The 16,092-nt window shown below is 38.3% G+C and overlaps 1 protein-coding gene across 3 annotated transcripts in view; it reads left to right on the forward strand.

The window, feature by feature from the left end:
* Positions 1-15,781, forward strand: part of ITGB6 (integrin subunit beta 6) — a 126,902-nt gene extending 111,121 nt beyond the window's left edge. For all 3 annotated transcript variants that reach the window (XM_033111295.1, XM_033111294.1, XM_033111296.1), the window contains 3 exons: positions 3,018-3,137; positions 8,335-8,501; positions 14,089-15,781. In XM_033111295.1, the coding sequence (XP_032967186.1) occupies positions 3,018-3,137; positions 8,335-8,501; positions 14,089-14,187 (386 nt within the window). In that variant the 3' untranslated portion in view covers positions 14,188-15,781. The remainder of the gene's footprint in view (positions 1-3,017; positions 3,138-8,334; positions 8,502-14,088) is intronic.
* The last annotated feature ends 311 nt before the right edge of the window (positions 15,782-16,092 follow it).

Consider the following 16,092-nt stretch of genomic DNA (forward strand, 5'->3'; position numbering starts at 1 on the left):
CTTGAAATTATCACAATATATTTGCTCTTCTGAAGGGTCTTTTATCAGCCCACACTTCCCCCAACAAGGACACAGAGAGTAAAATAAAATAAGTATAACTTTATGATCTAAATAAATTGTTCCCCAGTGGTGCTGTGGTGACTTGTGTTAGCATTTCTAAGGATTGTGGTTTAACTTTATTCAATCCATTTTACTGAAAGAGACATTTTTAATTTACCCAACATTCCTGTACTCAGAGCATGGTTACTCAAAGTGTACTCAATGGAACACCAATTCTGAAAGTGTTAAATGGAAAAAAAACACCCATGATCTTATACATTTTGGAAATGGGAAGGTAAGCTTTTTATTTTTTGAGGGACTCCCAAGAGTTCTTATGCACATTAAATTACATGTGCATTGAGAATTTTCAGGAGAGGCAAGGGAAGAATTAAAGTAAGGAGGGATTCCCAAACTTATTTGACCACAGAATCTTTTTTTTTGCCCCTTTGGGAAACTGTTTTCTCTGACAACTACTGGCTTGGGCCCAGGACAGAGGTCTTCAACACATAGTTATCTTGATTTAGCGGTGCAGACGGTTTATGTTTTCCACATTTTTCCTGGGCCTTCCTAGACCCTGGTCTCTTCACACCCATTCTCACATTTCTTTCTTTTCTAAGTATGATTTCATGAACTGCCTGAGATCTTATTTTCATTGTATTATTCTAGAAGAGCACTGCTGGCACTCATAGAGGTGGGTAGAAAAGAAAGCTCCATTTCCTTTGAGCAACAAAAGAAAACCTTAGCGGCTAATTATGCAAATCTCCAACCCAAGCTGCACCCTTTCTTTGCACATTCAATAATACCATTTTAATACCCAAACACTATAGAACAGGCTAAATCTAGAGTCCTAACAGTCATGAAAAGGAGTGGTGTAGTAATTAAAGCAAGAAGGGAGTCATGACCCAAAGGTCATATTAGCAGTTCCATTAAAACTTAAATAATCCCGGCCAAGTAAATTAAGCCTCCCTGTGCTTCAGTGTAGCTATTTAAAAGAAAATAAAAAAGCAGGATTAATATTACTAAAAGGAGTATTATAAGCTGTCCACATATTTTCTACCTGAAAATAAAATGTTCCACTAAGTAAGTTGGAGAGGAACAGAGTGGGTATGCATTGTCATGGTGGAGAGGGGAAAGGAAGGAAGCTTCTCTGACAGGAAAAGCCATGTTCCCCAAGACTCCATGAAGTCTAGCGAATTGCAGTGGGGTGTAACAGGAGGACGTGTGGTGAAGGCCATCTAAAACTGACCAAAGCATGAATTACATATGCAGTTCTGTTGCTATCAAACATGTGAAATGACACAGATTTCACTAACCAAGTATTGCCTGGAGGTTCCCAAACCTCTTACTCAGAATCACCTTATTAAAAATAATACTAAACAACTCACTAAAAACACTAACACCTGTGTGTACCTCTGATCTCTCAAATCAGAATGCGCAGGGATGGGTCCCTGAAATCCATATTTTTCAGAACTCCCACGTGATTTCAATGATCATAAACATTTGGGAATGACCAAATGAGAATGATTTGTAATTAAATTTCTTAATATTTCTATGTAAATAGATGCTTCTTGTGGATTCAAAAGTAGTTTGTTCACTTAAATCTATCACCTGAAATCTTATAGTAATGCTAAATTTTTTACTACTTTTACTAGTCCCTGTTTTCGTAGATAATACGAGCATACTTCTCACAAACCCTGATAGGAGGTTTTTATCTTATAGACTAAATGCAAAGCAACGTAATATTTCTATGTTTCTGTGGCTCCTGCATTTCTGAACCAAAAATAGCCTGTTATTTAATTTTTCTTTATTCGAATCAGAGCAACATATCTAGGTTCTGTTTTATTAAAACCTTTTTGTAAATAAGCTAATGAAAAAAGTTATAAATCTAGCCAGAGTATGTGCAAGATTATCTGGGACAGTCCCAGTTTCAATATTCTGACCTATTGGGTCATAGTACACTAATATTGGATCGTATGTCTTAACATTTTAGGTTAATAAATGGGCATTCTATTTACAGGTTTCTGTAAAAGTGTTTGTAATGAGATCATTAAAAAGGATCCAACTTAGAAGATAGGAGAACTTTAAGCACGTTTTTCTTTTTTTTTTTAAATTAGGAAAATGCTGCATAATTTTCGAATAGGTGCCAGACCAGTAGAATTTCTAGTAAAAAAAAGTATTAACATCTCAGATAGACCATTTTACTATATTTTTAATTTCTGTCATGACATTTATTTTCTGCCTCTTGAATAAGCTCAACAAGAAAGAAATTTCTATTTGGAAAAGATTTGAGGAAAACTGGATTATTTATATATATATATATATATATATACACACACACACATATATATTTATATATATTTATATTTATTATTTTTAATTAAGAAAGGGGCTATACTGAATGGTTAGACAAACTGTCATCCTGGGTTCCTTTTAATCTGGGGTTTACTTTTATCCTGTTGGTCCCTGGGCTACATAACACTTCAGTCTCCATTTCCTGATATTAATTTATGTGTATTGTTGTGACGATACGTGGCCAGAAATCCTGACTATGCCATTGTGGGAAAGTCCCCTTTACAGGGTCAGTATCAGTTTGGACTGTGTAGTCTCCTTCTGAAATGTAAGCTAGGCTTCCTCCCAGATGCTCTCAGCCAAGAACATATAGCTCCCTCATGACCATAATTGGGCCATTTCAGGGCTACCCTGCCTTGAAATACTTCCACTCTATTGAAATCCTGCCCCCATCAGTTTGATAGGTGCATTTGATGGTCATTCCTGATTGACCACGACTCGAACTGTTCTTCTGGAACATGAGTAGAAACTAAAACCTCAGTTGGTGGGGAAAACCCTATGTCTTTTCTATTCTTATTCTACAATGTTAAAAATTCCTATTTGCATATTAAAACTCAATACTGCTTTGCTTTAAAAATAATCTCTTTTGGGATCTCATTTAACCTAATGAATGACTCCTTTATCTGCAGATTTCTCAAAGGATAGTTCTGTTTCCTGTTCCCTGCAAGGAGAAAATGAATGTCTTATTACATTCCTAATAACTACAGATAACGAAGGGAAAACTATCATTCACGGCATCAACGAGAAAGGTGGGTGGCATACCTTCCATTGTCAATGGTAAGTGATACTACACGGGAGAGGAAGAAACAACCAGAAAGACATTTTGGGTAGCTTGCCAGGAAAGACATTTCCAAATTTTTGTTGAAGTGCCTCTACTTTCACAATAATTGAAAGATATCTACTGAAAGGTATGATATGTTCCAATGTCATTTTATTAAGACCAAATCACAAGATGAGTGTATTTGTACCAATCATCCTCTCCAGGAAAGCTGGCTGATGAATTGCAGAGAGGTGGGCAAATTAAATACAATGTAAGCAAAAGGTATACCTTTCAGAAAGACTAACAGGAAGGAGCCTAACAGTCTAAGAGAATGAATTTTGAATCAGGCGAACTTTGGCTCAAATCCTGCTCTACCACTTAATAGCTGCTTGACATTCTGGAAAATACTTGCCTCTCTGAGTCTACAGATGAGATTTCCTTATCTGTAGAATGGGAAAAATAATAGTACTTTCTTCTAAGGATTGACTCAGGGATTAAATGGAGTGATGCATGTGCCAGTTCATAACGTACAGTCATGGTTCATTAAGTGATAATGGTAAATCAGAAAAGACATGAAGCAGAAAGTGAGGAAGGAAATAATCTGTAAAGGAAGTCAGAGTCCATTGCTTCTGTGGATTTTCCTCTACACCAACTTATGGAGTCGGTTTGGGACCCGGGAAGCTGTCAAATAAAAACTCATCTTCAGAGAAGGGGAGAGAGTTTATATTAGGTAGAAAATAAAATAGTGGGAAAGGTACTTTTGTTGAGAAGTTCTTAATTTTTAGAGAGCATCAGACTCACCTGGGGAGTGTGTTAAAATGCCTGCATCCTGAATCAGCAGGCCTGATGTGTGGCCCAGGGAACTCAGGTACAGATGGCTTTAAGACCTTTGAGCAACTCTGCCCTGACGGCTTTGACTGCATTCTTCGATCTTCACAGGTGCCTCCCCTTTTCTGTCTTCAGTTAAGAATGTGTCCCTAAACCTTTCCAGTAGAAATGACGACTGCATTAAATCAGATCATTCCAGCCCTTGTCAGCAACCTCCTTCTCCTCCCTACAAATGCTCAGAGCCTAAGTTGTACCCCAGACAATAGCAGCGGGGGCAGGCTAGAAGGTACAGGTGTTTTGCTGTGTGTGCTTGATTATCAATGTGCGGACAAAATACTAAGCCCTGAATTTGAAACCAAGAATATCAATCTGACATCCCTTAAGAATGTAAAAACCAAAGCAATACCTAAGTAATCAAAAAGGAAGTTCAAGACATTATAAATGAACCCAGAGAAGAGGATTAGAAAAATAGCACCTTGCAGTGCCGAGGGTCAGGGAGATGGAGAGGTTGGCCCAAGGCAAGAGACAAGGCTCTGATTGTGACTGTGACCTTCAAGCTCAGATGAGCAGAGTGCATCTGGAGACGTGCTCTTGAAAATCTCGTGTAAATGGACTTCTTGGAAATGCATATGTAAAATACATCATAGGGGCCATTAGTTCAGAAAATTTAAAGTGAATCATACTTTACAAGGCATAATTACTTTGTGGTACAAAAACCCTGCCTCCTCATCTGTTTATAAAATCAAATTCTGCAACTAGACCCTCAACCCACTGTTGGCTTTATCAAGTTTTTCTAAAATCAAAGCCACTTTTTGTAATATTAATTCCATTGGAAAAATGAATTCCAAATAACAAGAACAAATTTCCAGAATAGGGTCTGTTTTCAATTTGGGGGCTTTTGTATCGAGTAGGTTTGATTTTGAAGTGTGTGTGTGTGTGTTTGTGTGTGTGTGTGTGTGAGAAAAATGTGCCTTTGGCTGACAAATGCCTCCTCATTACTGGACTATTAGTTTTTTCCTTTTTTTCTTTCACACAATATGAGTGGCACATCAATATGCCATCCTTCTGAGAGCACTCGATGCCCTGACGCTTTTTTAGGAAGGCTTTTTATTCTCCCTATGCTTTGTAGTAGGGAAAAGTTACCTCCCTGAGGCTTGACAAGAGTCACTTGACAGCTCCTGGCAAATGCTGGCATTCCTAGACAGACCAGAGCTCCAAGGGCCCTGAGCGGGGAGCCCACCCCCAGGAGCCCCTAGTTCCCTCTCATCGCTTTACCACCAGAGACTCCCAGCACAGCCGGTGGGAGACCTGGATAGAAAAGAGGTAAAATGAGAAAGGAGGAGGTTAGGATTCTCAGGGTCCTTCAAACAAACTGAAAAAGAAACCAGGTGAAGGGTCACCATCAGGGCATACGTGGATGTAGGGAGAGCTTTGCTCATCTTTTTTTCTTACATCTAGAGAAACTCTCAGAGGTCAAAGCTGCATTCATAAGGAACTCAGACAAGAATAACAGCTGGGAAGCCTTCCTAAGAGGAATGCCGGTGGGAGTGTCACACCCATGGCTTCCAATTGGGAGACTCCAGGCCCTTGAGGTCTTGAGGATAGAAAAGGGGGGAGAGTACATTTGTTGTAATAATAATAATAATAATAATAATAATAATAATAATAATAATAATAATAACAACAAGAACAACAGCAGCTCTCATTTACCGAGCCCTTACTAATACCATATACCAGACATAAGTCTAAATGGTTTGCATGTATTACTTCATTTAATACCCTCAATACCCGTATGAAGGAGGTATTTCCATTCTTTCCATTTTACAGATAAGGAAATGGAGGCATAGAGAAGTTAAATGATTTGCTAGGTTTTACAGCCATTAAGCACCTGAGCTGGCGGGGAGCTGGCGTCGGGCTTGGAGCCCATGCTCTTCACTGCTGTGCTACACTGCCTCCCCCTGGCTGTGCCATCAGAGCAAATATTTGACTCCTGAAAATGTCAGACCCGCACTGTCCCATGGAAACGTTAATTCAAACCACACGTATAATCTAAATATTTCTAGTAACCACATTAGAAAGTAAAAAGCAAAAAACAAGTGAAATGAATTTGAATAATGTTTTATTTAATTCATTATACCCCCAATACTGTCATTTCAAAATATTGCGGAAATCAGTGTGTATTTTGCATTTACCGCACAACCTAATGTGGAAAAGTCACATTTCTCGTGCTCAGTAGCCTCCTGTGGCAGAGCTACCAGGCCCACAATGTTAGAAACTCAGCACCTTAAAATCAGATGCAACACTGACCCAAGAGGCCACACTGGGCTGCACACAGAATGTGCCCTCTTCTCCCGCCTAGAAATACATCTTCAGTCTGAGCATCTCAAGAAATACTAAAGAGAGTAGGAAAAGTGAACAATTCTATTGTGTAAAATGTGCTGTGGAACTCGGGCCAAACTCTTGTCTTGAGAAATGTATAATTCCCAATGACTCTAAATTCTTAAAATAATTATCTCTGCCAGACCATGCCTGTGTCTCCTTTCTTTATTCCCTACTGGAGAGCCCTCCTAATTCAGGTTCTAGCTGCAGGGTCTTGGCAAGCATCATCTGGCTTTGAGCAAGAACATGATATACCCACCCCCCCCCCCCGCGACATTTCGGAGTCAAAGATGCAGCCAGTATATATCCCCATTGACAGGCACATGCCGCTTTCTTTGCAGCAGAGTGTTGCTAACCTATTAGAAGCGGCCATGGTTCGTGTACTACGCTAGAAACAGTCTTTAGCTCTTCATACGGCAGTTGCTATTTCATCAGCTCCTTTACTTATTTCTGCATGATCTCCCTCCCTGGTTCTTTGGCCAAAGAACAAAGGTGTATGAGGACAGGCATCATGCTGTTAGGGGGTTCTTAGTCCTGCTCAAATTCAGATCAGCTATAGATTCTTACCTTGAAAGCAGCATGACTAGTCCTGGGTGTATAACTCTCCTTATTAAATATCTAAAAGCAATAAGAGTTAGGATAAACTACGCATGATTCATTTCCTCCCTAGATACCATGGATTTGCTTCACTTCTTGCAGAGGGAGGCAGATATTTAATGATAATTTCTATGTGGGATTTTTTTTTCCCCCATGAAAGCAAAGGGAGAGCTTAATTATAATATTTCATTAAGAAATGTATCCTTTCCCAGGCAAGGATTATTAGTCATTCTGCTGTCAATGAGGGAAGGTACTGTATAATTGCAAAATTACATTAATATCAATAGAGTCAAAAATAGCATTTCATATAACGTTCAAGTTGAAAGGACTATCCAGAACATCTGACTTCCTAAACTTCCCTGAAGATAAGAATCACAGGATACTTTTAGTAATAAAAAAATCTGTGGCTCCATCCGAGACCCACTGAATCAGAATCTAGGGGGAAGTTTCTAGGAAGCTGTGGGTTTAATAAGCATGAACAGCTGGGCTTAATCTTATTTTCAGGGAAGTTAAGGGAACGCTGAAGTCCCACACCTTTGTTTTACAGATGAGTGTCCTGGGCTCAGAGAGATCAAAGGTCTTGGTGGATTTCAGACAGCTACTGGACATCAGATGGGGATTAAACACACCTCTCCTGACCCCAGTACAGAAACTTTCCAGGACACCAGGCATTAGAGTTAAAATAAAACTGAAAGCTATCATTGTCTTCATATTAAAAAAACCCAGCAGCACCAAGCAGCAAACTTTTCAGGAGATAGGTTTTATATGATTTTGAATATAGTCCCCTAGACAGTTCATATATCAAGAACATCCATGAAAAAGTAATTACATGTGTGTGCACGTGTGTACTGGCACATGCGCACGTACACACACCCATTCCATTTGTACTTTATCATACACCCAGAAGAGACCAGCTTTAGTGATTAAACTATAGTCTTTTTTATGGTCCCTTAAATATTGCATGTTCATTAATCGTCACTCTTTTGGATTTTAACTCTTTTTGAGTCAGCCACTCAAGTGTATGTCTACAGAATGTGCCCCAAAAAACGTATACACATTTTAAGAAATGAAAAAACTATTAAAGTTGTAATACTCAATATATACCAATAATAAAAGATCAATAGATTTTTTTTGGCACCGCCGGTATTTGCTTTGAATAACCAAACTTTTACTTTATCTTTTGTTCTACTTTGAAGGAATAGGGCTATCTTTCAACAAGTGACTGAGCTTTAAAAAAAAAAAAATCAGCAAAACAAAAGGTGTTACTATATTCTCTCTACAGGAGAAAAAGTGTGGCTGGATAATTCAATGAGAAATGTTTACTGTTTACCGAAAATGTTAATTGTACCATCTTCTCATTATAATTTTCTTTGATTTCACAGACTGTCCGAAACCTCCGAACATCCCCATGATCATGTTGGGAGTTTCATTAGCTATTCTTCTTATTGGGGTTGTCCTACTGTGCATTTGGAAGCTGCTGGTGTCATTTCATGATCGGAAAGAAGTTGCCAAATTTGAAGCAGAAAGGTCAAAGGCCAAGTGGCAAACGGTATGTGAATACTTAGGGGCTACTCCTTGTCTAGAGCAGAAAGTGCCTTGTGGAGGAGAGGGGGTGTGAACTTTAAGAGATACGCATCTGCTCTAAAAGAGAGTTAGATGGCATGTTCTTCCTCTACACCTCTCACCATGCCCCAACAGCTTTGATTTCCATTCTGCTTGGGGTCCCAGATAACCCTGATAGCATACAGTTTGCTCTCTGTCCAGTAGGGTGGTTTCCCTACTAGACACTCTGAAGAGTCTCATGAAACTCTTTATGGAGCTACTTAGGAAAACCAAGGACATATATTTTTATTTCTCACCACCAGGAGGACCCCTCAGGCCCCATTTGATAAAGCATAGGTGTTCTATCCCAAGATTTCCATAAATCGTTTATGTTATAGCTAATGGAATAATGTGCATGAGGACTAAATAATTCATGCCAATTACCATGGAAATAACTCGTTACTCATAATAGGTTACAAAGCAAAGTTGAGAAGAATTTTTAAATACCATCCAGTTAGTTTTTCTGAATAACATGAACTTTAAACAGCTACTGGGGGGGAAAAAAAGCAAAAAGTATCAACCTTTAAATATATGTACTCAGTAGATATAATTTATGTGTCTCCTCTTCACAGTAAGCAAACACAAAACAGGACTCCAATTTTCTGTGTTTCTTTTCCACAGGAGAGATAATTACATTTCTAGAGGCCCATAGAAACAATTTCATGGTTTTAATTTCATCTCTCTCTCTTTAATGGTGCATCCAGCTATCTAATAGCAATTATCTTCCATTGCTGATTCTAAAAACAGTAATATCACAGGAGAAAATACAAGCAAACACAATGCTCCTTTGGGTTCACCTGCCCAAATAAGTTGGTTTTAACACTTCTTTCTCTAAGTCTATAGTGATAGCTTCAATTCCTAAAACAAATGAAAATTTTTTGTTTTGGATAAATTTATCCTGATAAGGGACATTATCTTACGGAGTTATTTTGAAATAATCATAAAGCATGGTGCAGGACAATGGACAATAAAAACTTTTATCTATTTTATCTTCCCATTAAAGATGCCTTTAGACACAACAACCAAATGCAATGTATTGATCTTGTTTTGGTCTGGATTTGAATAGTCCAACTGTAAAAATACACTTTTTGGACAATTGGAAAAAGGATAATATAAACTGAGCATTAAAGGATAGCAACGAATTAGAGTTAATTTGATTAAGTGTGATACTTTGGAATTATGGCTTTGCTAAAAACTAACCCAGATTTTAAGGTGAAAGGAAGTGAAGGCTGTGTTTGCTTTGAAATAATTTAGCTAAAAGAGCGAGATGGATAATTGAAGGAAGTGTGGCAAAATCTTGATAATTGTTGAATCTGGGTGATGGGTCTATAGAGGTTCATTATACAGCTTTCCTCTTTTGTGTATGTACGGATTTTTCATAATTAAAACCCCTCAGGAAAGTGAATTGTGGATTTGCATGTAGAATATAATTTATCCATCCCTAACAGGGTCAAATGTCACCTGACAGGTTGGTTTGGTGACTTAGCACATAGTACTATGAGGCCAGAGTGTTGGCACGGTTAACTTCTCCTGATGCCCTGGCCATAGCTGTTTCTACCTCTCATCAGCTGTCAGGCAAATGCCTGGCAATGGTCAGAAGGGCAACCAGGCAAAAGAATGTGGTTAAGTTAGCACAAAAAAACAATCGCAGCAGTTAGTGGAAAAACTACCAGCCCTGGGAAGTCTTCTTGATGTTCTGATTTTGAATGCAAGGAAATTGAGGCTCAGAGAAGTTAAGAAGTTTCCCAAACTGATGATCCTAATTGCAACCTGTTCTTCCAAGCTCCTCCTTGACCCCTCAAAATAACTAGCAGGTGTCCCACAAACAAGTTCTTGGGCAATTATGTGATGTTATCTACCCACCAGCACATTTTAATGTTCTCATACAAAGTCATGAATACTGACAAATGATTAATATCTTTAAAATAACAATTTAATTAACAATTAATTTCCCCAAAACATGCATTGTTTTCCCTCAGGATGTAGAACATGACTGTAATTCAAATGCTGAGTTTTTGCTGTTTCTTCAGCTAAAATGGAACAAAAATATCATTAAATAGATAAAAGCATGAATGAAAAATGTTATTCCCTTATTAAACTGAGTTCTTTGAATAACAAATGTTTGATGTTCTTGACTAGATAATGACTAGGTAATAATTATTCACTTGGATGCAAAAGAGGTTTAATTCAAATAATTCAGTTCAAATTTCACGAATACATCCTTTGGGAAAAAAAACGTTGCTCAGCGCATCCATTTTGGGGCGCTCCATTTGATTCTGTTTTTAATCTAACATCTATTTCTTCTTGAAGAACTGAATTTGATTGGCCTTCAAAACTTGGGGGACCTCCATGGTCAGTAGGGGTACTTGGGTCTCCTGACCCATAGACCCCTCTTCCCCCATTGGACTCTAAAAGTGACAGACAGAGCTCAGGAAGAGAAAGAGTTTCATTCTTGCCCCTGAAACATTTCATCATTACCGTAAGAAAAGTACATTTTATTATACTTAAAAAAAAAAAAACCCATCCATATTCTTTATGAAAACAGAAAGGGAAGATATTTAAATTCATCTTTGATTAGACATTTTTTTCTAGGATGACAAGTCATTAACTGGAAGCAAAAAAAAATGTTCAGTCTGACATTTCTAGCAGTCATGGATTGATTTTGCACTGTGCTAAGCAAATCAGGTCTGCACTTGGCAGTTAGGCAATCATGAAGAGACTGTGGGTCATGACAGAGAGCTTTCTTATCACCATTTTTTCACGCTCTAAAAATGTGCCATTGCGTTTGCAGAATCCATGTCCTAAATCAGCACCTCCATACTCCTGGAGGAATTGGCCTGGTCACCCCAGATGGTTGGGGGAAACTCCACCTTATCTAAACAGTGAAGGAGAGCAGACTCACTAGAAATGGAGCCAGAAACAAGTTGTGTCTCAGCTGGAAATCCTACGTGGGCAGTTGCCACCTGCATGGCACTAGAGGAGGCAGTATGGGACTTTGCCATACTTTCTTTCTCCTGCCAACAAACCCAGTCTGAGCTCATTCTGCTGAGCTTTGATCATCAGCTGCGGGCAGGGAACACTCCTGTCCCCACTCCTCCCTCAATATGTACTTGCTCTTCCCCCACTTTTAAACTTCCACCTGACCCTCCCACTACAGTGGGGTCTGCTTCATCTACCACCCCCTATTAGTATGGCCAGGCCCTATAATTAGCTGTGCAAGAGACCCCCAAAATGTTGCAGACCTAAATAAATGAAGTTGCTTCAAAATACAGAATGAAAACTGCACAATCAACATTAAACACTCAGCTAAATGTCTACAAAGTAATATTGTGTATTCAATCAATTGCAACTCGAGCCACCTCCTTTAGAGTGCATATAAATTATATTTAGATTGGGATTGGAGTGCATTTTAATATGTTTGACATGACATGAGATGAGGCGCACAAAAGAGTTCCTGATCCTCCACAGATCTAAGCTGACCCTTCTCACAGCCATTTATTCTGAATTTTCAGTCTTTTCTGTTCCCTAAGCCACCCTCTTCTTCCAGGACAGCGCCTCACCCATCATCCCCATCCTGCACTTCTTATTTTCTTTTATCTTTCCTCTTCAGTTGAGCTCCTTATTCTTCTGCAACCAACTTAAACATAATAGCTTATACTCTCTTAAACGTAATAGAATTCTATATGTGATTTTTGTTGGCAAATGATCATCTGCCTGCATCTAAGACTGCATCGGTTATGCTCTTCACCCTCCAAACCCTAAGTTCTTATGGCAGCAAGACTAAATGAAGACCAGAAGGCCCTCAGAACTATCCGGGCTGACCTCAGGCATAGAGACAATATGGTGACTTGGCCATCGCTGATCATCCACCACCAAGGAACCTCTTTTCTATTTGCCCTCATTACTGAGATAGCATCCTTCTCCAAAGGCACATGAACCAAAGTAACCTGTTAGTCAGAGGTCAGGCCACCAGCTCTGGGCAACATGGAAACAGGTGCAGGTGTCATTTCTCTTCAGAATGAAGACACTGCGGTGAATCCAAGGGCAAGAGGTGGGAGAGGCCAGAGAACATTTTTAATTTTATTCAGATTTTCTGAGAGCAGAGAGAAATGTACTGAGAAAGCAAATGCAATTGTTGTTTTTCAAATCTATGCCTAGTAACTGCTACCATCTCTACAACTTCTGGGGGTAAGGAGACCAAAGTATAAGATTTAGTCATTTGGAGGGTCTTTGGTCTTACCTAGATGCCATACATACTCAAAAATGGGCTTGGAAATGTTAAGAGCACCAAAACCCTGGGGGGAAATATCTTTACAACCCCCTCCAGAACGTAAAAGAGAAGGAAATTCCCAATGTGAAGAACAGCTGTAAGTAAGAGCTGATGAGAAGAGGCAGCATTTATGGAGAACTTACTATGTGCCAGGCACTATGCTAAAGTACGTTACCCCGTGGACGAGGCAGGCATTTGGTAATCTCTCTTACAGATGAGGACACCAAGACTGCGAGTTGCTTAAGCAAAGTCACGTGGTAGAGCTGGGTTTGAACTCAGGCTGTTTGACACCAAAGCCTATGTGATCAACTTTAGAAAGTGGGAGAGAAAAAAACCATACCTTAACTGATGTCTTGTGCCTGCCAGGAACAATTAAACTAAAGGAGAAAAATAGAAGGATCAAATTTAGTATTTCTTCAAATACCTAGAGAGGTTTGATCTTTCTGGTCCTGGTGACAGCGCCTGGAAACGCAGAGCTGAATTATCCAGGCGCTGCACACAACTTCCTTACTGCCTCAAGGGCAAAGCCATCTTGCCCAACCTGCCTTGGGACCTATGCTCCTTCATGAGCCCAGTGTCCCAAACACCAGCCTCTTGTGACTCTGTAATTCACATACTGTTATTCTCTAGGAAGCAAAATCCACCTAGTTCACTGCCCTGGGGATCTTTCCCTGCTTGTGCCAAGCAGCTAGTTGCTCTTCTTTCTGAGTTTTTATCTCATTTTAGCAAAATTATTTGTGCCCTTGTTTGGTGCCTCTCACCGGCAACACATTTCTTAAAGGCACATACTGCGCCGTTCACCTTTGTATGCTTCTACAAGTTCAGTTTTCCCATTTTTTACGTTTTTACTTTACATTTCACTTTTGGGTCATCTATTGGTTCATTCTATTCATTCAGTAAATACCAAGTGTCTACTATGGACAAGGCACTCTTTTAGTGCTGGTGAAATAGCAGTGACCAAAACGGCTCAAGTCTTGTTTTCTATCCATGAGTTAGTGCATTTCCAAAAAGGGTAAGAGTTTTAGAATACACATATGGGACTAGCTCTGCATATTAAACAAATAAAATGAAGATTTATAACTTTTAAAATACTGAAAATATGACATATGAAATTTATCAAAATTATTCAAATGGCTTCCAAGATGGAGACTGACTCATTCTTCCAATTGGTAACGTATAATGAAATTGTTTAGATATATGAAAACAGTGTAATGAAATGTACATAAACTTTCATTTGAACCTCTTTTTCCCCCCATTTTTTTAGGGAACCAATCCACTGTACAGAGGCTCCACCAGTACCTTTAAAAATGTAACTTACAAACACAGGGAAAAACAAAAGGTGGACCTTTCCACGGATGGGTAAACTACTTCATACATGGAAAAAAGTCTGTTTCACTGATAATGAAATGTTAATGCACTGTTTAATTTTCTTTTTCTTTGTTGCTTCAAAATGAGGTTGGTTTAAGATAATAATAGGTCATTTGGAGATCAGTCGTTCTCTGTATGAAGGTTAGAGACTATGTTGGCAGGTTCAAAATAATCAAGAAGAGAAATATCCTCAGCAAAGGAGCGACTTTGGGGATCATTTGAGGAATACTAACTCTGTTGCATTAGTGTCTCAAAAAATCATCAAAATGATTCATGAGGGCCCGATTTGCATTTGAAAAATGTTTGAAATTAGAATCTCATTTGTTGCAGGAATACAGCTACCTGAAGTTTTTGTCTCAGCAAAGTCACGAAGTCCATATTCTTACATTATGTACTCCCACTTGCCAATGAATTCAAACTTTTACTAAATCCGCCCTTTCCTATAGGAGAATTTTTTTTAAATTATGAGAAATGAGATTCTGATTTTACTTCAGCTGAAAGAATGCAATTCTTCAAAAGATGTCCCAAGTGTAAAAATTAAAATTAAGTGTTAATATTAATTTCTGTGGATTTGCCTGCACCTAAAAATCAGGTACACAAATATTTTATTTGTTTTACAGATGAGGAAGAAGTAATTCATAAATTAGGAAGTCACCAGAAAAAACAAAAATAACAATTCGTCATTTAGATTTTTCTTAATTACCTGAAAAATAAACTTCTATACTCAGTTTCCCTCCTAATTCTGAGTTTTTAGACTGTTGTTTTTCCCATATTTCTCAATCCATTTTACTCAGTTTTGCAATCTTATAACCCCTATGATCATCATACGAAAGTTTTAATTTCTTGTTAAAAAGTTACTTTAAATGATTATATAGTTTATTCAAAGAGAAGTTCAATAATACAAAAGGAAACTGAGTTAAATAGAATACAATTTTAAGTGGTTTTAAATCAAATACATCAAGAGTCCCTCATGACTAATAGGTTTTTTTTTTAAATCTATATTTTTTTCCCATTTGTATAACCCAACTTGACATTTCAGCTGCATGTGGTAAATACGCATAATATATTTACTTTAAAATGTAAGATTTTACTTGCAAAATACATGTGAATAATTAAGGATCCATATGTTGATTGAAGAGATGGACTCTGCGGAATAATATTTCTTATAGTAAACACTACTTTTAAAAACACTCTCATCTTCTTTGATACTCATAAGGAAACTAGAGTTCAGAGAGTAAGAAGAAATGGGTCCAGAACCCAGATCTTCTAGCTCCAAACTATTCCATCTTTCCATGAGATTGACTCTTGTCAGTGAAATAATAGGAAGATTTTGTGAGTTAAGTGATACATAACTATCGTTTGCTTGAAAATGTACTGAGACTAAACATATAGAATTTAAACAACTGGAATACAGGTGAGGTCTTCTACTTTTGTGCAATGGTTATTACTTTTGCGTAAAGAGCAATGTGAAGTCTTGTACTAGGTGAAGAGTTCACTATGTAATGGAGGCTTCATGTTTAACCATTGAATTGGCACCGAGTGATCTATCAGTTTCTTCAATCCTACAAATAGATCTGTACACATCGATCACTTGGTTTCTAAATAACTCAGGTAAATCAGACACTTGTGGAGTACACCACTCTATTAAAAGAATTACAAACAATCACCTTGGAAACCTGAAGGGCTAATGTACCCCCTAGGTTCCTGACTGAAGCCCAAGGGCTGGGGAAAATGTAGAGCAAAAAGGAACTGGCAATGCTGACGACACAACAGTAGTATTCACCTCTACATGTGATATTTTTATATTACTCCTGGAATGCGATTCTAGAAAATATAAGTTTCCCTCTTGTGTGTATATATAGAGAAGAATCTGCTATTTCTCTGAATGCTGTTTTGACCC

This window comes from Rhinolophus ferrumequinum, chromosome 8 (genome assembly GCF_004115265.2).
Source record: "Rhinolophus ferrumequinum isolate MPI-CBG mRhiFer1 chromosome 8, mRhiFer1_v1.p, whole genome shotgun sequence".
Taxonomy (NCBI): Eukaryota; Metazoa; Chordata; class Mammalia; order Chiroptera; family Rhinolophidae; genus Rhinolophus; species Rhinolophus ferrumequinum.